Source organism: Streptopelia decaocto, assembly GCF_964273445.1.
Source record: "Streptopelia decaocto genome assembly, chromosome: 23".
Lineage (NCBI taxonomy): Eukaryota > Metazoa > Chordata > Aves > Columbiformes > Columbidae > Streptopelia > Streptopelia decaocto.
Window position 1 is genome coordinate 3,755,451 of NC_138678.1, and position 26,458 is coordinate 3,781,908.

Sequence of the window (26,458 nt, forward strand, 5' to 3'; positions counted from 1 at the left end):
GATTTTAACAGCCATTGGAAAGATTCTCACCTTGGGGGGATTAACAAAGCTCCACTGCAATCGTGTTAATTTAGACCAGAGATCGGGCTGGGCTGGAACTGCCCAGCGTCGGGGAATCATCCCCCAAACGGAGCTCTCGCCCATCGTCTCCAAGCGCTCATTAGCAGCAGAGCATTCAGAGCTTGTTCAATTTCCTTCTAGTTCTGCTAATGCTTTTCTCAACCCAGAACAATAACAGAGATGCTGAGGTTTTGTTCTTTTAATGATTTTCAGCATTTCGCTTTTAGGTAGTGCATAGTCCCGGGCGTACAATGAAGCCCTAATGAGTCAAGGCTTGTGCGATGTTTTGTAAGATGGCACTCTTCAATTTTCAGTCTGTTTTGGTTAAGCCTACAATTTCCATTTTTTTCTCTTAATAGAATTATCTCTGCCTTGGGCATTCAAAAAATACACATTGATGTGGGCATGAAAAATTAATTCCAAATTGCAGATAATTGTTTAAGCTATCAGACTCGAGGCTCATGTTGAAGAGTTTTCCCAGGACAAGTGTGTTTTCTATTAGGGTTGATATCAATCTGTCAGAAGATCCTTTTGATTTTCACATTTTTAGACTAAATAGTTGAGTAATACTTGCTCTGTTCTCCCCCACTCTTTCTTCCTTTTCCTTAAGAAAACACTCTTTTTATTGTTAGCAAGATACCTTGGAGTGCATCCAGACAATTGCTGCCTCTTTCTGTGAAAGAGCAGAAATCGCTCACTTCAGAGATGAGGTTACGTTGTGGAGAATTCCTATTGCAAATGCGTCCGAGTTAATTGTTGTTCCCACGTTAAAGCTTCACCGGGGAGGTCTCGGCACGACCGCCCGGCCTCGCCCGCGGTGAGCCCGAGCGGGCCACAGTTCCCTATTTTCCATCTTAAGAAAAGATCACGCTGATAATGTCTGGGAGTTGCATTCAAACTGGAATAAATTCATAAATAAACGCTCCTCGCAGGCTTTTCCTGACCAAAGCTCCATGGCTGGGGCTGGCGGTTCATGTTCATCTTGCAGTATCTCTGTAGCCGGGGTTGTTTACTTGTGTATCTGATAACATACGAGTCAGATTTTTACTCTAATATAATTTTTGTTGCTGTGTGACTCACAAGCTTTTAATCTGCTATTGATGCATCCTCCTCTTTCCATTTTTAACGGGCCGTTGTCCATCCCGTGTGCCGGACAGGACGGTGACAGATGCCGCGTCCATCAGATCTGCCTAACGGCCTCGGCTCCATTGACAAAATGAGCCTGAAATCAAATAATTTTGAATTGTATGTGGCCTCTTCCTTGTCAAAATCCCAGTGAATGTGGTTCCGTGATGCTGTCAGAGTGACTCATCACCATAATTACATATGTTCTAAGAGGTTATTCCCATTGTATTATTAAAAACTAGTGATGTCTGATTTTTGGCAGGGACTGCCTTCTTTGTATGATCTACAGATTTTGTCAATTAAATGAAGGAAAAATAGATTTCCAAGACTTCAGAACAAGACTGGACTTGTACTCGGAGCACTTTCAGTGTGGTATTGAGCTACTTTGCTTTATTTAAGAGGAGGAAGGCACCACCAGCCATCTTGCTCTTCTCTCACAATTTATTTATGGTGACTGGTTAAATACAGCTGGTATTCCTGTAATTTTAATAGAGGGGTTTTTTTTAAATGTTATGCCTAACATCTCTCTTTGTGAACACTATTGACTTAATAAAATCTGTAAATATATATAAAATATCCTTTTGAATGTTCTCAGACAATGTAATCCAAATAATAGTGCTAGGGATAACCTGTTTCACTATCCTACTCGATTTCCTTTCATCAAAGCTGAGATTTCTTCTGAGTGAGAAATCACTTTAACATAAACATGAGCTAAAAAGTATATACATTGCCTCTATCTCCATGGGGGCAGAAAGCTAGTAAATTATTGTTTGAGGAGTATGTGTGCACACATTTAGCTTGACTGCGGCTGATGAAAAATACAGATTTATATTACACAGAGAGGATAAGAACATCATACAGCCAGCCTGTGTTTGGCGAAATTTGTCTGCCTTAGCTCCTAAATCCCAGCAAATGAGATCAAAATTAAACAGTTCCGAACCCATGACTGCGAGCTGTTCAACAGATTATTCCTTGCCCTTTTTCCCATTACATGGGACAAATTACCCCCCAGCCGGGTCACTGGGGAGAGGTTCTTGCTTCCCAACATTTTGGCCGGTTGGGATTTGACTCCAGTTTTGACGAACGAAGCAAACAAAGCTTGTTCAGCAAACCCATGTGTTTATTTATTTGTTCAAAGAAGCGTATTTTACAGCGATGCCGTGGAGAGAACACCACGACAGGTTTTATTTGGGCTGAAAGAGAGTGTTCACGTGCATTGAGTTGAGGTGGCATCAGCTTGTCTGGGGAAACCTCTGGCTTGGGCTGTTGAGCTCGGCATGCAAATCACGTCGGTCAGAGGCAAAATGTGTCTAAATTCGTAGATGAACCAGCTCTCTGGGATGGGAACAAGCACAGCTCGGGAGCTGATTAAAAATAAAAGGAAATGTTATTTTAAAAAATATTTTCCTCCTATTTTTTCTAACCCGATTTAATTTTTAAATCGCGCATACCAGAAAATGCTGCGTTTTAAACTTTCCTTTGCCTCTCTCCTTTCTCTTCCCATTTTGCCGTGAAAAAGGAAGACAGACTGGAAAATGCTACAGCAGAAAGAAGCTCGTCGGGTTTGTGTTGATTTATTATAGTTTGGAAATAGTTGTGCTAATACTGCCGTGAGTTACCACCGGGGATCCCGCTGGTGAACGGAGCTCCGGGTACAAACCCCCAGCGCCCCCCGAGCCCCCGCGGGACCGGGGCTGAGCTGCTGCGCGGGGGAACGAGGACGAATCGGTTCTGAATTCACAAGCTGAGGCTCACGAAAGGGTTACTGGTTATCGCTGCTGAGAAGCGGAAGGGAAAAACGGTTCTGATTACATGCAACGCCGTGGCACAACCCAAATACTTATCTCACGGGCTGGCTGAGGCTGGAAAATAAAGTGAGATCTGATCTTTCAGCTGGGAGGCTTTCAGGAATCGTCTGAACATGATCCATAAACAACTCAAGGGGTGACTTTTAAGAACCTCTTTCTCTCTCTGGCTGGTATGCTGGTCATTTATCATTGTGCTGAAATGAAATCCCCTTTAAAAGATATAACGGCTTCTTGTTTACTTAATCACAAAGTGGATGATGGGCTGAAAGGTTCTGCTGCCAGCGGGGCAGTCACGGAGAGCTTGGTGCAGCTCCGCAGCCGAAACAACCGTGCGGCTCCCCCATCCCACCCCGAGCCCAACCGGCTGCAAAGCCACCAGGCTAAGGGGGGTTTTTGGGGTCCCTTGTGGAGCCAAGTCCTCAGTGGGTGTCAGGAGGCGACCAGGACAGGCAGACACAGGCCGGCAACCCCTGGGGCGAGCAGGGGCCTCCACGCAGGTGTCCCCGCATGTTCGCTGCCTCCCGTGCCCTCCAAACCGCGGAGCAGAGCAGCTGGTAGCAAAGCAAGCGTGGCAGAGATCGTATTCTCCAGGTTTAGCTTTGGCGTGAGCTTCTCCCTGCCCGTCACCTTACCAGGGGAGCTGGGAGCTCCAGCAGCACGTCCCTGATCCCCCCGGGCACATCTCTGGGAGCCCCCGCACCTCCCCAGCTCTGTCCCCCTGGACCAGAGGCTTTTGCTGAACTTCAGAGGAATTAAACATCTGCACGTGTTTGTATCGAGGAAGCACACTTCAAAATGTAAGGGAAACAGAGCTGTATGCCACCTCGTGACGGTGCCGCGGGCAAAGCCCTCTGTGCAGACACAGCGTCCGTGTAACCGCACGGTCTCACCAGCTCTGTGTCCCGCGGGCTCCTCGTCCCGGTGCCTCTGCCCCGGTGTCGGCTCTCGCAGAGCAGCTCATTTGGAACCCAGGCAACCGCAGCCGGTAGCACAGCACGCAGACCAGCGGTTCCTACCAAACCGAACAGTTTGCTTCTCCTCTGCGGAGCCCCAGCGGCGCTGTCCCCTCCCGCCCGCCCCACGCTGGGGGTGTCCGGACCACCGACGAGCGTGTCCCCAGCCCGGGATGGGTCCCGCAGCCGTGACCGTACAAGCAGAGTCACAACATTTCGGCAACCTGCGGTTTGTTGTAACCTCTCGTTTTCTCAATCTGCTGTGTGTTAACTGGATCCTGCAGTGGGAATTCCTCGGGGGGCTCTGCGGAGCACGGTCGGGGCCCGCGAGCGCAGGACGGCCGCTTTGTGGCTGCAGGGCAGCTGGCAATGTTTTCTACACTTTCCTTAAAGCTTTGGTGGGTTTCCCTTCTACCAGAGAGTCTTTGTCCTGTGGGACACCAGCCTCCATAGGGGCCAAGGCACGAACCACACACTCAGGAAGCTGGTTGTCATTTTGATTTTTTTTTTTGTTTTTTTTTTAATTTGAAATAACTCTTTGAAGCAGATTCAGGGCAGATACCACTGACCTCTTACCACAAACGTTTAACATGTATTCGCAATGATAAAGTCATACAGCTTAAAACACAAAATAAAGGGTGGGGAGAAGAGAAAGAGGCCGCTGCCTTTATGCGAGTCCAGGTCCCCGTTGGGCAGAGCGGCTGTGCGGGTCCAGTCTCGTCCCGCTTGCTGCACCGGTGCTGGGGCCGGTCTCGAGTTGAGGCCTTTGGTCATGAAGTCTCGCGTCTGGGTCCTTGGCGGACTCCCCCCGCCCCTCTGCTCCCCGCAGCGTCCCCGGGAGCCCCGGGAGCTGGGCTTCGCTCCGTCCCGCTCCTCGGCAGCGTCCTCCCGCGCTCCTGGGCAGCGCGCGCGTCTGCAGCCTCCTTAAATATTGTGTATGTGGTTTCCGTTGGGTCTGTGGGTCGGTCTGGGAGTATATGTCTGTCTTTCTGGACATGTGTACGTGTTGTGTAGCAGTGCTCTGGTTCATTAAAGCTTTCATATACATAGCAGCAATGAAGTCTTGCCATCAGGAGACGAAAAGGGGCAGCTACTGGGCAGGGCTGGCGGACGTCACGGGGACCGCGGCCCCTCTCTGTTTGCTCTTCCTCCTCTTGGTGCCAGACTTAGCGTCTTTGGTGTCTTTCCGATTTCTGTTCCCATTCGCATTGTCTTGCTTTCCTTGCTCTTCCTTTTTCTTCCTTTTCCCTGCAGGAAAGCAAAGGGGCACGGTGAGGCTCTCTAGCAGCCCTTTGCACCCTCCCCGCGCAGGGGTGCCCCCGAGCCACCCATCTGCCAGGCTGTGCTTTGCATTGCGAGCTCTTGCCTAGATTTAAACAGGGAAGAAGGAGCAAATCTGGATTTAGCTGTGTAATTGTCGGTCTCCAGCAGAAGTGTTAACACTTGCATTGCTCTGCGGCTGCATACCAAGCCCCTTAGCTAACGCGGGCTGCCGGGTGCATCAGCGGAGCAGATCGGCTGTGTCTGCCTCCCCATGCCCGGCTCTTTAATCCCTGCGGTGTTAGCTACTGCTCAGAACCGGTTTCTCTCAAAACACTCAACCCGGCTGCAATCCTTGTCCATCCCATGAGAAGATGACCAAACCACCGTTCATCCTGAAGACACCCTCAATTCCTGGGAAAAACACAGACCTAAGCACTCAGGTGGAGGAGATGACGGCTCCCCCCACCGCAGCGCACAGGTGTGCACCTTTGCTGCTCAGATCCTTGCTGCTTTCTGCCCAGGGAAGGAGCTAAAAGATCTGACAGCTCATGGGACACACGACCGGCTATGCTGGGTATGACCCCTGGGGTCTGTGCTGGGTATGACCCCCTGGGGTCTGTGCCGGTTCCACCCAGGGTCTCTTGCTGCCATCACATTGTGTTCCCCATACTGCAGAGGGGGAGTGAGACGAGCAGCGCATTTGTGATGTTGGACAATGGGCTGAATGCTTGTGCCTGACAAATAAAGGGTGCTGGGGAGGGATGGTGAGATACTCCACGCCTGCTCACCTTCGGGGCACTGGTTCTTCTGCACGGTGCATCGCCGCAGCTCCGTGGTGGCGGGACACAGGGACACGTCTCCAGAGGGAGCCTGCAGAATCTGCCGCGTTCGCTCCTCGTTGCCCTTCTTGAAACCACAGAGCTTCCTCTTCTTGGAGCAGGGCCCCCAGGGCCCCCACTCACTCATTTCACATTGTGCTGCCAGATAACAAGAGAGGCCAGCAGTGACTCTCGTTTGTCCGTTGCTGTCTCAGGATTCCCGGAGCCCTTGCACACCTCTCCCCTGCTTTGGGCTGGATGGGTACGTGTGTTTCCCCAGCAGCTTCCTCGGTTTCTGGGGCACCCCCTTGCTTGGCACACTGCACAGACTCTGAGTCACAGCCCAGACAGGCAGCAGCAATGCTGGGGTGCTGCTCCCCATCTCGGCTGCTTCCCAGAGGGTTCTGCCCTCTGAAGGGCTGGGTCTGGCCCATACCGTCACCCACCCGACACGGGTTCGATGAGCTGCCATCTCTGAGGGGCTCATTTTATCTTCCAAGCCAAACTGTAGCAATACACGCGACCAGGCACAACCGATGCACAGAAAGCTCAGTGGAAGGTGGCCGAGCATCACTTACCAGGACTGCTGCACTCCATGGTGCCATTGGCAGCAGAGTAGCCTTCGGGGCATGTGACGTAACATCTTCCTTTGTGCAAATACAAACCTTCCTTACATTTTGTGCAAAAGTTTCGACTGAAACAGGACTCACAGTTCTCAATTTTGCATTCTGGGGAAATACAAAACACACACAAAAAAAAAAGTCACGTAACCCGAGGTGAGCAAAAGCCTCAGGAAGCTTGTGACTGCTAACTGGTGTTTGCTCCTGGCTCCAGGGGCTCTGCCAACAGCCAGGGCAACTCAGTGTCCTGCCAGCCCTGGCTGTGCTGCTCAGATAGAGTCAGTTTTCTGTGCTGTCCCCTGGTACAGGCCAGAGCTGCTGTGCTGCAGCTCCCGCGGCCAACAGCGGCTGCTGCCAGATTGGAACTGGGCAGGGTGGAAAAGGTTTGGGCTGGTGTTCAACTTGAGGATCAGTCAGCCAAAGGGGGACAGTGCAAAGAATAAAGTCCCATATCCACTGCTCCAGCTGCAGCTCCAGTATGGGCTGCGAAGGGATGGGGTTAGATGGAAATCTGGCCACGAGGGTGGTTTGCGTGAAGCTGCCAGGGAAGTGATCGCATTTTTCCATGTCCAGTTTCTTTCTGGTGCTCTGGCTGAAAGACGCAGCCCCAGGCTGGGCACTCGAGGTGCCTTGGCCATCACCAGCACAAATGATGGGGTTATTCCCTGGGGAGACGGCTGCCCTGACCGGCACTGCCTTCTCCCCTTCCATACTGCCCTCGTTCTGCCCGCTCCCGCCCGCCCCCTACTCACTGATGCACTTGTTCATGTCTGTGTTGCGAAGGCCGAAGTATCCCAGTGGACAAGATGGCAGGCAAATCCCAATTTGCCGGATATCATTCCTCTCCAGAAGGATGAAGAGTTTGGGGGAACATCTCAGGCACCCGTTGAACTCGGAGCACAGGTCGCAGCCTCTGGCACAGCCCTGGCTCAGCTCGGTGCTGACTGCAAGAGCAAGAGAGGCAGCGGTTGGTGCCCAGCTGTGCCGTGGGGCTCTGTACGCCCCATCCCCAGCCCCACAACACCGACATCACGGGTGGGACGGGCACAGATGGCGACTCCAAGGGCTGGGGTCCCACTGCGCTGACACCCTCACCGTGGCTCGTGGCGCCGCCCCAGCACAGCCCGGTGCCCGATGCCCTGAGCCGTGGGCACGCTGCTGGACGAGCCGGGATGGAGCTGTGCGGTGCCGGAGCAAAACCCTCTGACTGATTCTGCGCTGCACCTCCCGCCCGGCTGCATCCCCAGCTAGATCTCACTCTGACCTCGCTCATGTTGACTGTATCTGGCAGTGCAGGAGGTTTCACTGCCCCCAAAATAGAGATGTGTCCTCAGCTCCTAAATTCAGTCCAAGAAAAATACTCAATCCCATGTCTTGAGAGTTTTCTGCTTTTAATTATCATAGAAAATGCTGCTTGTTTTGAAACCAATAGCATTCTTTGCAGGCTAGAATGCAGGTTATTTTTATTAGTTTATTATGCAAGCAGCGTCCTTGTTTATAGAAAAGCTGTGTATTTTAAAAAGTATTCTTTTGAATACTGTGTTTACTACACTTCAAAAGCATCACAGTGTTCACATGCCAGACTGAGAGGTAAGAAAACTTTCCTCCCCCTCCGCAGTGACCCGAGACCCCGGCAGCTCCCCCATCGCAGCCCCAGCGCTGGGTCTGCAGGACCAGCGGCTGCCGCAGCCTCGGGCGGTGACACAGAACGCAGAGGGGTCCCCAGCCCCACAGACCCTCTGCACCCGGTGCCAGGAGGTTTGCTGGGTCTGGACTGGGATCTCCTTGGCATTTGCAGGGACCCCCAGGGATCCAGCCCTGTCCATCCCGCAGCACTGAGCCGCAGTGCCCTGTGTCCGTAACTAAAGATAAACCTGGCCCTCGCGGGAAATTGCACTTTGTGGCATTAGCCATAACGTCAAGTTTTCACTGTTCTCACAGGGCTCAGCAACCCCAGTTTTAATACAACATCATTTTAATATAATTTAATTTAAAGCAGTTTTAATGTAAAACAGTTCTAAAACCAGTGTACAGAAATGAGGGCCAACCCATGGGGCTGCTCTGGTGCCGGTTCAGCCCGGCTGTCCTGTGTGAGCCCCGGGCTGGGACCAGCCGAGGACCGGCCAGGCTGGAGGGAGAATAAACCCCCCATGCACCCCGGGTCCCCCACAGCCCTCCCGTCCCTGCCTGTGGGGTTAGAGGGGACAGCTGCCGAGGTGATCGCCGGCGGCTCAAGGCTGCGGCAGGTCCCACGGGACAGGGCACCGCACATTTCCACATGTGACAGGGACGCGGGGAGTGCCGAGGGTCACCCCAGGCTCTGCCCAGCGCTCTGTGTTGGCAAACGCATTCACCATCCGCGCAAAGCATCGCAAGAAGAAGTAGAGAAGAAAAGCGTTTCATACATACTTCGTCTTTGCCTCTTGCCCTTCACCACTTTGCTGCTGCCTGTTAGATCCATTGAGCTTAGAAAAACCACCACCACAAACAGTCCAAGCTGCATAGTAACGCTCCAGCGCTGCGGCCCCTCCGTGGCAGGGTGGTTGGAGGAGCCGATCCACAGCTGGGGATCCCTCTGCTGCCGCTAGAACGTCTCGGGCTGGATCAGAGCTGAGAGTCTGTGCGCAAAGCCTGGTACGGGACCATATCCACACACTACAGCAGCGACAGCGAGCTTAGGTAGCAGGTAACATGGCTCTACCTTCATCCCCGTGAGGAGCGCAGGAGCTGGGCTCTAGTCCCATCTGGGGCTCCGGCAGCGAGCATTAGCTGCTGGCAGGTTCCAAGTGTGCTCGCAGGAACTGCAAAGGAAGAAGAGAACAGATTAACTCGCCGGTCGACATTGCTCCCGTATCGGCTGGACTCAGCACGGCGGCGGCAGAGCATGGAAATCGTGGGGAGAACCGGGGGAGCGGCACACAGGGGGTGCAGGATGAATCTCCCTCCAAGCTCATCCCCGAGACACTGCATTGCTTAATAACAGTGAGACACATCGGAACGCCTAACGCAGCTTTGCCATCTGCCGATGCTGCACACGGTTATAGCTGCAAGTTGTTTAAAATGGTGCCAGTCCCCCTCGGCTGCCCCTCCTCACATAGCAGATGGCCTCTGCGGATGCCAAGCGCACAAGATGTTTCCCATCAAGTGGGCATCTCTGGGGCCGGTGGAGGAGCAGAGAGCGAGCCTGCAGTCTCAAGCTGGCAACGGGGCTGTCTGGGGACGGGGCGGGATCGTCCTGTGAGCTGCCCAAAACGCTGCGTTTCTGCTCAGAGGGAATTTCCAAACCTCCCAGCTCCCGTTCCCCCGGAGCGGCAGGGAAGGGTCAGCGCTGCCTGCGTGGGCAGCGGCAGCTGCGCTGCCAGGGCTGCCCGGGGTAGGGCAGCCAGCGTGGCTGTCGGTGCCGCTCTGCCCTCGCCAAGCGGCAGCTGTGAGTTGCCCAACATGCGTGGTGGGACAGGACCATGAGACGGCTGTGCCAGGAGGACAGGCTGGGTGACACACCAACTGCTCTGCAAGGACTTCTTGGAGAGCAAAGAAAGTCCAGAGCAGTGGGAAATTGCCCGTGGTAGCCCAGGGTGCAGGGCTGCGGGTGCGGCCAGCCCAGGAGACGCTGAGCCCCCACTCCTGCCCAGCTGCTGTGCAGGAACAGCCACCTCCGGGCTGCACCCAGAGCTCCGGCACCGCCAGGCAGGGTCACGATCACCCCTCTGCAGCTGGCAAAGCCCCCCACCGGCTGCTGTTGTGTGGGAATAAAGGCGACAACATTCACCCTGTGAAATCAAATGAAACAGAAAAGGGTTTTAATCCCTTTATAATCACTGTGCAATCACCAATGCCCCAAATGGCCGGTGGCGATGGTGCTGGAAGGAAGCCCAGCCACAGCCCATGTGCTGCCTGTGGGATGGACATGGTCCCCAGGGTGCCAGCTCCCCCATGCCCAACATGGGCTGGGGGACCTACCGAGGGGCCACTGGCTGGAGTAGCTCCCCTGTTCCAGCCCAGCTGTAGGCTGGTTATGGCTACAGCAGCCAAATACCTGACCAGAGAGGGCTGCCCACGGCAGCACAGTGGGCTGGCAGCATCCTGAGTTGCTGCTGCAGATGTAACCCAGGGGCTGCTGGGCCTTGTAGGAGCTTGTTCCTTGACACCGAGATGTGTCCCGGCGCAGACGCCTCACAGCAGCTTTGGCTGACATGTGGCAGCGAGGCCCAAAGGCCATCAAATGCTGCCGTTATCCTCCTGCCCTGACGGCTTTGAACTTTCTCCCCTGTCCCTGCTGCGGCTCCGTGGAGCTGCTGGGGCAGGAGCACAGCGCTCCCCATGTGCTTGTCGTTACAGCCCACAGCTCATCCACAGGAGTTTCAAATAAATAATTAGTCGCTTGTGTAAACACCAACTTGTTCTGCACTTCCAAGTCTGTTTGCTGCAAGCAGCTTTATAAACACTGTCAAGTGCTTAAGCTGGGCTGTTGGGAGTGTTTACCAGATCAGAGAGCTGTACAGAGGGATCCCACCCCAGCCCCCTCCACACCACGCTGATGTGCAGGGACCTGGGCACAGCGCGGGGCTCCCCTGTGGCACAGGCAGCTGGGCCAGGACAGATGGCACGGCACAGTATGGCAATGCACGGTATGGTATGGCAATGCATGGCTCAGCCAGAGGACCCCAGGGATGCTGGCTGGTTTGCATGGGGCAGTGTCAGTGCAGCACAGCCCAAACTCTCCCCAGATTAGCGCTGAGCACCGGCTGTGCTGGAGGGAGCACGGTGCGGCCGCCCCATCTGGCTGCCCCTCGTTTTTAATCACAGCAGGTTTGCAGGTGAAACGCATTCACAGGAAGCACATGCTGAACCTGCTCTGCGTCCTGCAGTGTTTACACAACACTCCCAGTTTAGCAAAGTCCCCTCGGTGAGGGGACAGCAGCAGGGACGTTCTTCGGCAGCAAACACAGCCCCAGCATGCCAAGAGCCAGTGTGAAGCTAGTGCTGCCGCCGCATACCCCATCCCTCAGGGCTTGTTCAGCACAAGGGCAGGGAAGTGCCGTGGAAAACCTTGGGGCCGTGAGCACAGACCAGACAAGCACACACTTTTCCTCCTAATTTCCTTGCTTTCTAGCCCAAATTGAGCCTGGGCCTCTGGCCACAGCTCTCGCTCAGCACAGGAAAGCTACTGGCATCCCGGATGCTGAAAAGGCACCGTCGCCATCTCAAAACGTCCCTGCCAGCGCACGGTGCCTGCGGCATGCCCACCAGCACCGGCTGCAGCAGAAGGGCCGCGCTTCCAGCTCTTCCCACCCTCACCTCAGGACACAAATTATGGTTCTTTCTGCTGTTGCAGCCATCAGTCAAGCTCAGGTTGCTGCAAACAATTTCCAGTCTAAACATTAGTAGGATTTATGCCATTATCCCATCGACAGGAAGAATTTGGGGTAACCTGAATTGCTCTGAATTAATTGATGGAGAGACCTGGCCCCTGCATCTGAGATGACAGTAAGCCTTGTTTGCAATTCAATCAGGATAAATTGGTCCTTGGGAGCTCCAATACAAACCAGAAAATGTAAACCATCCAGATAATTTACCATTAGTCCTCCTACACACAAGGTGAGAAAGACCAACATTATATCCCCAGGATATTCAAGACCTAATCCACAATAACTAAATTGCTGATATATTGCCTCTTGCTGAATGTATCAGGCTATCCGTAATGTAAACGGGCTCTCCAAAGGTTTACTGAGCCTGGGAGAGAAGGACCAGATGCTTGTGCGAGGGCTGGACTCAGGACAAAGTCCGGTTCCCGCAGCAGGAGGAACGAACCCCCGGAACTGTCAGGTAGCTGATGGCTACATGTGCAGGGGAATTTAGGGATCCAGGCCCTGCAACTAGATACAAAAACTGAAATTCACCTTGGGAGTCTGTTTAGGGGCTCACCGGGCCAGTGTCGAGCAGCAGTAGGATGGGGCGATGCTGGCGCAGCCTCCTGCACCTGCATCAGGAGGCCTCGTAGCCACCACGAGCCCCCTGCGCCCTCTCTAGTCCAGCCCTGTCCCAGGAGTGGCTGAGCTGCTATTGCAGTGCGGCTGAACGGCACCAGGTGGGATATAGCCAGCAGGAGAAGAGGCATCTTTCAAACAAGCAGGAGCCCACACACGCCGTTATCTTGCTGCATGCCTTGCCCTCCCTTGGCAAAACTCTCCGGCAGGCAGCGCTCGCCCAAGACACCCAGCGCTCCGGCCCCAGGGGCGGCTGCACGGCTCCCCTGCCCAGCGAGGGAGCGGGGCCAGCCAGCCCCCAAGTGAACATCGTCCCTCGCTCCCTGGCGCTGCCAGAGACGCGGGTGTCAGGAACCAGACGGGGAGGCGAGCGCCTGCAGGCACATGGGGCGGGAGCCTCATCCAGCCGTGGTCAGGGAGCATCACCAGAGTTCAGCAAAGAGCGAGCACCCAAGGGCAGCTCAGCGCCAGCTGCGCGGCTGCCACGGCACAAACCTGGCACTGCAAGCTGGGGTGCTGCAGGACCAGCGATACCAAACACCTGTCTGCCCGGGTGCCCCAGGCAGCTCTCTCAGCCCTGTGGCACCGTTACTCCTATTTTACATGCACACAAAGATGTGCCTGTGGTGCTGCTGCTCCCTGAACCCGGTGCCCTGCACCGGGTGACCCCACAGGCAAAGCTCCTGCCTGCCCTGCCAGCCCCATGTCACCGTGCCTCAAGTATTGGGGTTGAGGGCCCTCATTCTCTTTGGGAAAGTCTCTTGCTGTCTTTCTCAGGGGGGGTTTGCTGTCGGCAAGGCAGAAACAGCGCTAATGCTACATGAGAGCGCTGCGAAAGCCTCCGTGGAAGAAGGTCCCACGCATGGCTGGGTCGTCGCGGCTGCCACAGGGTGTCTCACGTGCCTCCAGCAGCAAACATCTCTGCCCATGCACATGCAGAGCCACTTTGTTCTGCCTAATCCTTGAAGCAATAAAAGAAGGCTGCATTAAGTCAAATTTCCGAACCAGAAGGTCTTCATTTGATATTCTATCCGAGTGCCAAAATCCCTAACCCATAAACTTCACTGAAAAAATAAAATAATAAAACCCAATCTGGCAGCAGAGTTCTCCGCAGCATTGTTGAGGTCTGACTCCTTCCACCAGCTTCTGCACTGCATTCCCCGGATCTGCAGAGCCGTGCTGTGACCCGCTCATGGGGAAGAGCCGAGAAGAGGCTCCTGCCTGCGGGGAGTCGCTCCGGGGCCGCGCCGCAGCAGCACGGGCCCCCCCACCAGCACCAGCTCCGTGCCCGCCCTGCGCGGTGCCCGGCACAGCAGCTGCTCCGAGTAACGCTGCGATTAGCAGTGCCACAGGCGCCGCTCCGGGAGCGCTTGTGCTCCAGCATTGTAAAACATCAGGAAGTTTTTTACTGGGGTATTTCCATTGCTCTCCCCACTTGCACAGGGGGTGGTATGTTGGGTGGGAGCAAAGGGAAGCAGAGAAGCCGGGCAGCAGGCTGCAGCCTGGGCTGCGCTGCTTCTCCCAAACCCAGAGCAGCGTCTGAAGCTGCACCAGAGCCATCCCAGCACGCACAGCTCCGGTACCGCACACCGGGGAGCTGCCCTGGGAGTTAGCTGTAGTCGCTGAAGAATCAAACCTATTTCTATTATGCACAACTTCACAAAGCTTGAAGCCTTCTACAGTTCCATGACTCACTGAATGTCAGGCAGGGACAAAAGTTCTGTGGTTTTGAGGGGTTATAGCAACCTGCACCCCAGGACAGGGGGGCACAGCAGTGAGCCCTGCAGAGCTCGCGTGGTTTGCAATGGGGACATCCTGCAGCAGCCCCTGCCACCCGCTGCACAGGGCATGTGGGGAAGCCACAGTCCCAGGGGATGGCGCTTGGAGGCTGTTGCTGGTGGGCACGGCCGAAGGCTGTGTCTGCGTCTGCCAGGGGCTCAGGCAAAGACGGGCATGTCCATCCTCGGGAGGTGACAAGTCACCCTTGCACAGCCCCAGGGAAGGCATCCCTACCTCTCTTAGCTGTGTGTCCCCACTGTCCCCCTGCGGGTCCATCCCGACAGGCTGGGGGGCTGACCTGGCCCCAGCTCTAGTGTTCACTGCAGCCTCATGGCAGCAGCGCAGCAGAGAAGCACTCTGCCTGCCTAAGCCTAGCCTGGGTGATGGAAACGTGGGGTTTACGCTCTGCTCTGCCACTACCTGCACACGCTGGCATGGCCAGCTCGTTTGGGCTGTGCTCAGGGGTCACCCCCGTGCCCCTGCACCCTGGTGCGGGTGCTGCTGCACCCCGGCCCGCGTCCCTCAGGGTGGAGCTGCTGCTCTCGCAGCGCCGGCGCTGGGGAGCTGATCCAGCTGAAACCAGCCCTTTTTCCAGGGTGGTTTCCAGGCATGTCACAGCGTTCCCAGGCCCGCCGTGCTGCTGCCACCCTCCCTCCCAGCCCCACGGCCCCGGCCCCATGGCAGGGATGGGTGATGGGGCAGTCAGGAGCTCATCTGCTCCAGGGTCACGGGTGGACTTTGGACAAAATCATTCAAACTGGAGAACACTCCAGCCAGATGTTTTACTCCAAGTGCTGGGTCCCGGCAGGATCTCAGCATAAAGCTGACGGCCACAAACAGCACAGTAAGCCCTGCCCCACGTCCACGGACCTGCGGGTAACAGGATTTTTTGTACTAGTACCCACCAACCCCTGTGCAGGAGAGCAAAGGCTCCATGGCTGTCATGCCATGCAACCTTTGCTTCTGTCGGTATTATCCTATTTTAATTCATTTTATTATAAGACACCCCTTCAAATCCAAACTGCATCACCTGAACACCCCCTCATCCATCTCCAAGGGAACGCACACACCTGAACCTACAAGAAACCCCAGCAGTCCGGGGGTCACCATTCCCCAGTTCCTTGAGCCCGCGTCTCGCAGCTCCCCGGCTCAGCTGGCACGGGGACCAGGAGAATGGAGGTGGAACCGTCCCTCACCACTGCCAGCCCTGCGCCCTCGCCAACCCACGGGCTGGCAGCCCAGCGCCCAGATCCAGCAGCGCTTCCCCTGTACATCAGCACAGGCTGTTATCACAGATATCTCATTATTACCGTGGTTGCTGTTAACCATTTCCCCACTGATCCCCCATCCGAAAACCCAGGGAGAACATACTTACCCCGCGCCCACCAGGTGCCTGCCGTGCCCCCATGGCTGCCGTCCTCTGCAGGAGGCTGAGTTAGGCGCAGCCACCGCGATACTGAGACAGCACCTGCTTAACTGCCTGGTCCCCTCATTGCTCAGCACACTGCTGTCCCTGGACGCCGGTGGGGAGCAGGCAGGGCGCTGCAGCCACCGCGCAGCTCTCAGCCTCTGCGCTGCAGCCGCCGGGACCCCGGCGCTGGTCCAGTATCAGCAACGAGCTCCAGCGAACCGATCGATATTGCGACTAAGTCTCCGCATCCCCTTCCCGGGTGTGGGAAGGTAAAACAGTGGCTGGGGCAGCGCGCAGCAGCCCAGCTTCCCTGCACAGCCCCACACACCTTGGGGTGGGGGAGACGGGGATCCCAACAGATCGCGCTGCGATTTCTCACAGCTTTCATTGTCTGAACTCATTATCCACGTTGCACAAGGCAAACCCGCAAGTCGGATGCTGACAAGGCTTGCGTTCCTCATTAGCAGCCCACATTGCAAAAGCTTCATCTAAACAAACATGCATTCTGAAACCCTTACCTCTGACTTGTCACTCCCTCATCACTGCTGAAAAGACTCTACTGGTTTCTCAGTTTTAAAACACTACAAGACCAACTACAAAAATCCTCGGTGCCTCCAGAGAAAGTTACACGCACGTTTCTGTCAAAAAAAATGAAAAATATATTCATGGCGAGTTCATGGAGAAGTCTGGTGCGTTTGGCTCTGGGTATTTCGTTCACTTGTTTTTTTGAAGCAGGTTTCTAACAGCTTCCCAGGTTTTGCGCAGAGAAACAACCCCTTCTGTGATGTGCAGGATTTCAGCTCGTAAAGATCGCCCAGGCTAGTTCATACTCCATCAGCCCACGCTGCTCCCTGCGTATGCAAAGCAGAAAGTATGTGATCATATCAGAGCTATTTGCACGTTAATAAATCCTGGTCTCAATGCCGTAGACTCCATCCCCATCCACCGGGTAGGGGCTTTTTATTATTATTATTACCAGAGTATCCAGCTTTGTAAAGGCATTTAGTGCAAACTCCTGCATGAGGGAATTCCACCCCACTAGTACCACCTCCTAAGACAATATCCAGCCAAAATATTGTGACTGTTGCAAAACCCGGACTGGAGCTGCACAAAGGACCTTCCAGCGTTGCATCCAGAGCCAACAGGGTCTCAGTAAATTACGGCAGAGTGACACACCATCCAGTTGTCTTTGCAGTCTTTTTTATTTATGACAGTTAATTCCGAGTTATTACTAACATTTCAGTGGTAACTGGCATATGAAGTCATCAGCTGTCACAACTGCATCTGCTAATAAACATGTCAAATATTAAAAGCAGCTTATGATCCTCTGGGAGGGGGAAGGCACTAAGGCAAAGAGCTCGAACGCCGGGTTATTTTTCCATCCCTGGCTGTGCAGCGGGAGCAAATGCTGGCGCTGGGGAAAACGGCATGGCTGCAGTGGGCTGTGCGGGGACACCCGCCCTCCGTCACCCACACATGGTCCCGGAGCTCTCCTGGGACAGACCCCGTTCCTGCGGGCACAGGGAACACGGGGGCTCGGGCGCCTTCCCTGACCCACCGTGCGCCTGCTTGTCCCCAGGAGAGCCCCGGGGAGCCCTGTCCCCTCCGCTGGCCCTGCACCCGGGTCTGGTGGGGACCTGCTGCTCCCGGCACGTGGCCGTGGAGCCGTGCGGGACCCCGCACTGTGCGGAACAGCGATCGGTGCCCGCTGGCTTCCCGAGCGGCTGGCAGAGCCGTGTGCCCTCTCTGACGCATTCCTCGTCCAATTGCCACTGGCCTTCTCCGGCTGAAGGGAATTTGCAGGCTGTGTTTTTTGAGGGGCGCTGCAAAGATCAATGGCAATGTCTTCTAAGCTCTCTACATGAAAGTTATTTGGCCATAACACAAGGTAGTCAGTCTCCTTAGAGCCCAAGCCAGTGACCTGCAATGGGCAGGAGTCAGGGAGCTGCTGAAGGAAATGCACTGAATGCTCCAGCTTTATCTTCCCCCTTTTACAGCTCAACTCTCCGACCATCTGAACACTTCCAGTATTTATTTTAGGTGTAAGATCCACTCAAGCAGATGCCATAATTCTTCTGTAATGAGTAAAATTCTGTCTTAGCTTCCAAGTGTTCCTAGGGACAGTGCAGGACAACACGCTGACGGGTGAGACGCCCGTGCCAAGCAGGGTGAGTCAGCCTGCAGTGCTTAGCACAAGTCTTGAGGCGAGGAGGAGCACCATTGTCTTCCCTCAACCCTCCCCGAGCTCGCAGGGCTCCGAACTGGAAGCCAGGGGACACAGGCTGCTCCAGAGGTTGTTACAAGCCCTGTGGTGGCTCCTAAACCCCCCAGGTCCTTTGCTGGGGCCAGGGCAGGTCCCCTTGGATACCCCACTGAAGGTGGATCTTTGGCACCTCAACAAATGTCCTGAGTTTCATACTTGTATATTATATCTTCTGAGGGCATCACTATCTCGCAGGAGTGCTAATGAATGTGTTTTGAATATTGCGCAGGTGCAAAGTGGTCACTGTTGCGAGTGTCCATATTAAAGACTGTTTCTATTTCTATTTGGAGTTTTTTTCCTATTCTAGGAAATTCTGAAGTACCATCAAATATTGCTCTGGTACAAAGTCACTTAGCTGACCGTAAGAGTAAAAAATCTTACAGACAGAAGATATTGTATTTTATGCTCACATTGAATAGCCGAACCTCATTTTTCTAACCTCTCTCAGAGCACTGCAACTCCAGTTGACAGTTGTAGATCAAGTTTCAGTCTGGAGCAAATGTTTATAACTGAGCAATAAGCCCCAAAGACAGAGGTCTATAATGGAAATGCTGACAAACCTGGCTGCAAGAACAGGGCTACCGGACACGTCAGTGATGAGCGAACAGAGCAGCGTATTCGACTGGAGGCAAAGGAGGCGAGCGTGCCAGCTCCTCATGTTAGAAGGTATCATTACAGAGGACAGTAAATCACACTAAATCTGGCCTTAACACCCTCCACAATAAATCCAGCATCAAGTCCCACATCTCTTCCCCTTCTAACAGGCAGCTAATTTACCATTTTGTTTTTCTTTAGTTAATGGCTGTTGAGGCTGATCCTAAATTAATCCTAAACAGGCTGTTCCTCTCTCGTACAAAAGGACGAGAAATTCCACATTTTAGCAGGGTAAAAAGCACCAAGCGGCTCCAGATTGAAAGCAGAGCTGCTGACTCGGGAGGCTTTCCCTGCTGCCCACAGACGTCCCGGCCGAGCAGGTGCCCGGCAGCCGGGGCCGGCGGCCGCTGTGGTCCCAGCCTCGCTGCCGGGACCGTCACCCATCCTGGGGACCACGGGGACGAGATGAGCTGGTTCCTGAGCCTCTGGGCGCAGCCGCGGTGGGTCTGCACCCTGCAGCTCTGGCACTCAGCACCGCAGCTTCTGTCAGACCAGGGCTCTGCGCCTGCCACGTTACCCCTGTGTGCAGGGGCAGGTATCAGCGCCTGCAAGCTGTTGGCTGACACAGAGGGTGCATTACTCATCCCTGGTGCCTCATCAGCCTTTGATAATATCTCAGCATAAGCAAAAAGTAAGAATGACGCTGGCCGAGGAAGCAGAAGGAAAGCAAGAACGTCCTGAAGCTGTCTCTGACGCTCCTAGCCCCAACCTGCGCACCCTGCTTCAACACAGAGGTTTGCTTCTCAGAAGGCTTATCTCCTGCAGAATGATTGATGGCCCAGGCAATTGTTTTTAATAATATCTGAACACCTGCAGTCCTCAGTCCCCGGTAATACAGTTATCCCAAGTGCCTAACTTATTGCATAAACAACTGCTCTGGTTGCAAAGACAACTATCAAGTTCCTGACACAGGCTGCGCAAGCGGAGCTGGGGGGTCAGGCCTGGGGGCACGGGGGATCACGCTTCCATGGGGAGGCACGGAGTGAGGGCAAGGGGAGCTGACTCTGGTGGGCTCACCTGGGCACGCCGCTTCTTCCCGGGCAGAGCAGACAAGCCTGGGCCTCCAGGCAGCGCTGCTCGGTGGGACGGCGTTGGCAGCCCAGCAATGGCTCTTGCTGGAATCACGTCTCCATCCAGGGATGTCCCTGTGCAGCCACCCTGGTTTGGTGCTGAGCAGCTGTGAACTGCAAAGCCATGAAAACCACTTCTGTGTAACACTCTTTGTGGGTGAAGGAAGAGCAAGGTCCACGTGCGCTGTGCCAGCCCAGTCGCGGCACGGGCAGCGTGCCGGTGCCCCTGCGCCCCAGCACGGGTCTGGAGGGCTCTGGCAGGACCGGCTGCTTTTGTACCCACCGGGCAGGGCTGTAGCGTCCAAGGGCGGACGTGTGCGCCCCGGAGTGCTACCCTGCTTTTCAGGATCTCTCTTTCATGCCTGCTGTGCTTTCTGACACCGTGCCCTGTGCAGGCTGGACATTTCGCCTCTTTCCAAGGCGCGATGTTATGCGCATGTTGGGAAATGCTCCTTTTTCATTCGCTTCGAAGGCCTTTTTCCCCTGTTGTTTGAGGAATGCTGTTTGAATTAGCTCCATGGATTGCAAACAGACCCCGTTGTTTTCCTTTCCCAATGCAGGGAGGCTTCTGTTCTCTTTGGCCTGCTGGATTAACCAGGGGGCCTCACACGCTGACCCCTCGGCAGCTCAGGGAAGCTAATTTAATCCCAATATTGTTACAGATCACAGCAGGATGGATCTCACAGATTCCTTGAGGCAAACCAGCACTGAGCTCTGGCAAGGACAACAGCGCACTGTGTTTGTAGAGGCAGGAGCTGCTACATTTTTCCCTATAAAATTTCCTCTGCAAAACTCTTGAGGCTGGGGAGGAGGGCAGTGCTGGTGGGATGGGGGTCACCCTGCGCACGGGGGTCCCACTGAGGGGCTGCTCCACCTGCATCCCCCGGCATCCCCCGGCACGCAGGAGGCCGGCGGACCGCTCCGGATCCTGGCAGGAGATGCAGCCTGGCATTTCCTCACTGTTTCTTTCTTCTCTTTATTTTTTTCCCCTTGGTACCAGCTCCTGGGGCTGGATTTTTAAGGTGTGTAGTCACCAGGCCATACCCTATGCCTTGCCCCACGGATGGCCCCAGGCGTTACCCTCTGCTGGCTCTCTCTGAGTTTATCAGTTCCCCACTGTGTAAAAGCCCAGCAGCAGGCGGGTTTGCAAGCACCTTTCTCAGACAACTCAGCTCTTCATCAGCTCAGCTCCTCTCTGCCCTCCCGTCCCCACACATACGACAGAGCCTTTTGAGGTCAGTCGCAGCAAAACCACCGGCGAACGCAGAGACATTTGCCTGCAGCCTTTTCTGTCCCATAATGAGCTTTGTGGAAATGGTCTGTGACGCGACGCTGAGCCTGGAAAAAGGCAGTGGGGCAATTGATATAAACCTCACTTGTATTTTCACGGGGAAGATCTGCCTTCGCTGCCTGCCCAGTGTGTCTCAGCTCTGCCTCCCCTTGCCCTCAAAACCCCCCTGAGCTCAGTCCAGTCATTCAACAAAGCCCCGATCCATTGCACAGAGCTAATCCATTCCCAAAGCACATCACATTCTCACTTGGGCCGAAGCAGGGTCTGTTCTATGGGCCACCATGTGAGGGGACAGCCAGCCTGGCAGGGCAGGGGCTGCGGGAGCCACTGGGATCCACAGGGGAAGCCCTGCCTCTCCCAGTATCGCTCTGGGGGTTTTGATGTTCGGGAAAAGTAAATTGCTTTGGGACGCTATTAAAGACAAGTTTAAATGATGACACACCACAGGGCTGGGACTCCCAGCGTTTCTTGTAACTCTGTCCAGAGCTGGAAGTGGAAGAGGCCACCGGCACAGCCAAGGGGACACGAAACCAAGAGCCTTTGCAGCAGGAGTGGCTCAGCGAACAGCTTGTCCCTCTCCAGGCTCCTGCCGCCTCCCTTCTGCCTCTGCTGCCATTGTGCCCAGCGGTGGCACGGCATGAGCGGGTGCTGCCGTGGGGCTGGGCTGGCCTCGCCTCCCCGGGACCGTGGGGCAGAGCTGGGGAGCAGGGACGGAGCACCCAGGGGACCCACAGCCCAAAGAGCCCGTCCCGGGAGGCTGGGCACAGGGACGGGAGCTGGGCATACCCATCCTCCTCTCGGCCATGAGCAGCTCTTGGGAACATTCCTGCTGGATGACATTTCCCAAGGCATTGAGAAAAGAGAAAAAAAATAAAAAAGGCACTTTTTTTCCCAATATAAATTCTTGCAACATTAAAAAACACACAATAGCTGTAAGCCCTGAAACGGCTAGGGGTAAAAAAGCTACAGCTTGGCATGGAAATAGCACTACCATCCCCACCAACTGGTCAAATCCCAGATGTGAGACATCATGTGTGACAAAACCCCAGAGGAAGGACATGCAGGAAGCTTGTAATTGCTGTGGGCTCCCCTCGCTGCGTGGGGACACAAGCTGGTGGCCTTGGGAGTCCCGAGTCCCCCTGCCAGTGACCTGCAGAGGGGGAGCCACGGCTGGCTAGGCTGGCACTGGGACTCTCGGATGGTTTTGGGGCCCTGGGCCAATTTGGGAACCCCACAGACACCAACCAGAGGTTCTCCATGACCCTCAAATGGCCGCGGCACTGACACTGGTGCTCTGGGTGGTACCAGAGTGGCACTGAAGGGTGAATAGTGCCTGTCCCCACGTCCCCACTCACGAGGGACACGCACGCCTGGGGACGGAGCCACACAGGTCGGACAGGAGCATCACTGCACTGAATCCAGCAGAAATACATCAGCTGAAAACATATGTTGAGGGGATCCTTGTGCAGCAAAAGCTGTAGAAATGTGCTTGCTCCACTGCATTCTCCGAGGCATTTGCAGTACGTCTGTAATTGCGTTAATTGCAATTAAAGCCTGTCCCCCGTGACTGTGCCGAAGGAGCACAGCGAGGCCTCCGCTGCACCGCGGCTCTCACAGACTTCCAGCGGAGCCAAAAGCTTTGCTGGTGCGGATGGGCTATGCCTACGTATTGTGTTTTAAACTATATAATTAATTGAATGCAGTGCTCTGCAAGGAGCTAATTCTGCCGAGGGACTTTGGTAATTGTACAGACACGGAGAGGAGCAAGGCCCAGCCCCACGCTGGGCCCGCGGCCCGACGGGAGGGATGAACACAAGAGCTGCGGCAGCTCTTCCCTCTCTCTTTTTGCCTTTTTCCCCCCGTTTCTCTCAGTTTTTGCAACTGTTCGTCATGCAGGACCCCGAGGCGATGCTGGCCCTGACAGCACCACCCCACCTCGCCCCACGCTGCCGCACTTATTGCACACACCATCCACTTTAAATGTCTCTGTCTGCACGGGAAGCGTTTGTACCTCTTTTCATTTACAAGGGGGAGAATAGTAACGCTCCAGTGACTGCAATGTCGGCAAGACAGCTACCAGAGCCTGGACAGCCTCTCGTAGTGCCTCTGCCCTGGGAGCTTTGGGGTTTCGCTTCCAATTAAGTTTTTCATATGGTAACATTCAGGATTTTGATGGGAGATGAGGCTACTTTTGTCTAAGAGAGAACATACTTTCACTGTTGCACCCGGCCTAGGAATGAGTTCTCCACTATTAAAATGTAATTTAATTTATCTCCGTGGATTTTGTGATGACTAGGATTTGTTCTAAGGAGACCTTTAAAGGAGAACTTTCGCATTATTAAATGTATGTGCTAGGAAGTTGAGTTCTGGCATCCTCTGATAACCAAATTTCTTTTCTATCCTCCACTATATCCATCATGATAAAAGCCCCTGCCAAAGCCCTAACTCAAGCCATTCTTCTGGCATATTGTGAAATGAATCAGGGAAAAAAAAAGAATGAAACCCACAAGATGCTCTAATCCAGTATTTTTTTAATCAAAGTTTCAAGGATATTGATGGTTTACCTCATAAGGTAAACATTTGTAGGCCAGTTGCTTTCCCAGGGTTAAACCAGAAACAAGTGGCTAGCTGAAACTGCAACTAATTTGCTCTGACAGGCTCCAGTCAGCTTCAAAATGAGTTTTCTTAAAAATCACAGGCCCTTTACACGCAGAGCAATGGCACCGGTGCCGGCCCGCGGGGGGCTGTGGGATGATCCCGTTTTCCAGGGCAGATCCGACGGCCGCCTGGCTCCTGCCGTGCCCAGGCAGCCCTGCCCCTCGTGCTGCGGAGCTGCCTCGCCGGGGATGTCCCTGAGCCACCTCTGGCCTCGGCAGACCCGGGATTAGCGCCCAGGGGGTCCGGCCGCACGGTCACTCCCTGCCAACCGATGGGAACGATCCGGGCTCTGACTCCGGCCAGCACCTACGTACACACCGACTCCTGGCCCCGAGAGATCTCAGCACACCAGAGATCCCCCTGTTCACCCCAGCCCGCTTTGAGCGAAGCCGCGCGAGTGTGTCCCCTTTCCTAACGGCCTCCCCAGTGCTTGTCCAGCGCGGCGCTGGAGCCGCTGCTCGGCTCAGCAGAGGAGACAGCACAGCGGTCTTTAACTCACCCCAAGGCTCACGGTGCTACTGTGCTCTCTGTTTAAAGCTCTGTGCAAGTGCATGAGGTTTCCTGCGCACAAAGAGGAAGGTACCTTTTTTAGAGTCTCATTTTATTGCTTCCCTGATGCATTAGCTCATGGATCGGAGCCACAGCAAACCGCGCCATGGAAAGAGGTCCCTTCCCTAAGAGCATCTCCAGGGCATAACAACGGCTCCAAAGCCAGGAGAGAGCCAAGATGATTTCACCACCGAGGCTGGCATGGCCCGCAGCACTCGGCGCGGTGTTGGCACCTTGTTGGCACAGCCCGTGTGCCCTCCCGGCAGGTCGTTGTGCTGGCACGGGAGGACGACGTGCCTGTGCAGTCCCAGCTGCCGACTGCAGAAAGCTGCGGCTCTGCTTTGCGTATAAGTCAAAACCTGTAAGCTACTGGTTACGGAGACACTCGCTATTTCAGCAGACCGAAGTGGGAGAAGGGAGAGAGCTGCCAGAGCCCAGCTGGTCTCTGCGCCGGGAGCTGATGGAGGATTAGCCCAGCAGCATGTCTTTACAAATTGTCAGTTCCCAGAGTACACAAAACAAAGCTCTGAGGACTGAGCGTCTCGGCACTGAGGCAAAGACAAATACTTTGGGAACCTGGCAGCCCTTTCCACCCAGCCACGCAGACGCAGGGACCCTGGCTTCCCGCGGTCCCCGCCGGCGCTGCCTGTCCCGCAGTGCCTCAGATGCAGCGCCAGGGCCAGAGCTGCGGGGCAGAGCCCTGCTGCCTGCAGCCCTGCTGCCTGTCCCCACTGCCCTCAGCTGACACCGCCGCATGTCCTGCTCCCCTCCCAGCTCCGCGCCTGGACGATGCTGGGACGCTGTGGCATGTGCCGGGCCCGAGCCGGCGCCGTCCCTGTGCCTGCTGCTGCCTGCGGCCACAGGGACGTGCCAGACGCTCTCACCCTGCCTGTCCTTCAGCCTCCCCTCCCATTAACCCCCCACCCCAATACACGATGGCACTTGTGCTGCTGCAAAGCAAATGCATGCCAGGCTGTGGCCGGCATGGGGAGAGGCGTGCTGCCCACTGCCCGTTCCCTGCTGCCTGTTCCCTGCTGCCCGTTGCCCGTTCCCTGCTGCCCGTTCCCTGCTGCCCATTCCTTGCTGCCCACTGCCCATTCCCTGCTGCTTGTTACCTGCTGCCCGTTGCCCGTTCCCTGCTGCCCATTGCCCATTCCCTGCTGCCCATTTCCTGCTGCCCATTGCCCATTCCCTGCTGCCCGTTGCCCATTCCCTCCTGCCCGTTGCCCGTTCCCTGCTGCCCGTTGCCCGCTGCCTGCACACAGGGCTGGGCCTCCCCGCCAGCTGCCCTGTCGCACACGACGGCTGAGCTGGAAGCTCTTGCTACTTGTTTCACGGGAACTTCCAACATTTCAAAAATTGTTTTCATTCTGGCTTGGAATGAAGACAAATATTTCAGAAATTTCCTGGATAACATAAAGTTTAAAATATCCTCCAAACTAAAATAGGAGTAGGCTATCTCAGCTCTTGTGTTATGTCATATCATGCCAACTCATGGTACACTGCGCAGAGTTACAGATGACTTGTCATGAGGAGATGTAAATAAAAACACAAATGATGTCAACAAGAGAGGAGAAATGAAAGGCTGAAATGAGAAATTCCCTAAAATGATGTTTTTCTCCCTTGTGCAAAGTAATTCTCCATGGGAAACTGCTTGGATTTCATAAAAGAGCACGGTCTGGCCAAAGCAGCTCTCCTGTTCTCCAGAGAATGAGGAACACCCCACCAACCCCGTCCAGCCCCGCAGCGATGCTGCTCCAGCCGGGCCATCCCCCGCTGTCCCCCGCTGTCCCTGTGCCCCTCACCTGCCCGCTCTCGACCCCTTATCTCGCTCCTGGCCGGCCAAGACCAGGCGTGCTGGGTGCGCACCCGGCCCCGCTGTCCGCCGGCAGAGATAACGCCAAGATGGATAACGCCGGGGCTGGGGTTAATGGCCGAGGCAGCGGCTGGTGGGGAGAGGAGGAGGAGGTCCAGGGCCCCGCTCTGCCCGTGCCGGCGCTTACCTTGGCTCAGCTCTGCCCGGCCGGGGCTGGCTCCTGCCCTCCCGGTGCCCGGCGCATCGCTCAGCGCCGGCGCGGCTGCCCCATGGCGGGGCTGAGCGCCGGGCGGACCCGCGGGCGCCGGCTGGCACCCATCCCCTGCCCGCCCC

General features: G+C 55.2%; 1 protein-coding gene across 4 annotated transcripts; it reads right to left on the reverse strand.

The window, feature by feature from the left end:
* Positions 1-4,504: 4,504 nt before the first annotated feature.
* RSPO1 (R-spondin 1) lies at positions 4,505-26,458 on the reverse strand. 4 transcript variants are annotated; one of them, XM_082071664.1, is made up of 6 exons: positions 26,313-26,458; positions 9,349-9,448; positions 7,400-7,591; positions 6,606-6,755; positions 5,998-6,186; positions 4,505-5,194 (listed from the first exon to the last, which is right to left on the reverse strand). In XM_082071664.1, exons 2-6 carry the CDS (start codon positions 9,389-9,391, stop codon positions 5,037-5,039), a joined length of 732 nt encoding a protein of 243 aa, XP_081927790.1. In that variant the 5' UTR covers positions 9,392-9,448; positions 26,313-26,458; the 3' UTR covers positions 4,505-5,036. The 4 variants fall into 4 exon arrangements, with proteins under 4 accessions (XP_081927790.1, XP_081927788.1, XP_081927791.1 ...); XM_082071662.1 differs by having other exon boundaries at positions 9,057-9,448; positions 26,313-26,331; XM_082071665.1 differs by lacking the exon at positions 26,313-26,458 and adding an exon at positions 16,343-16,847.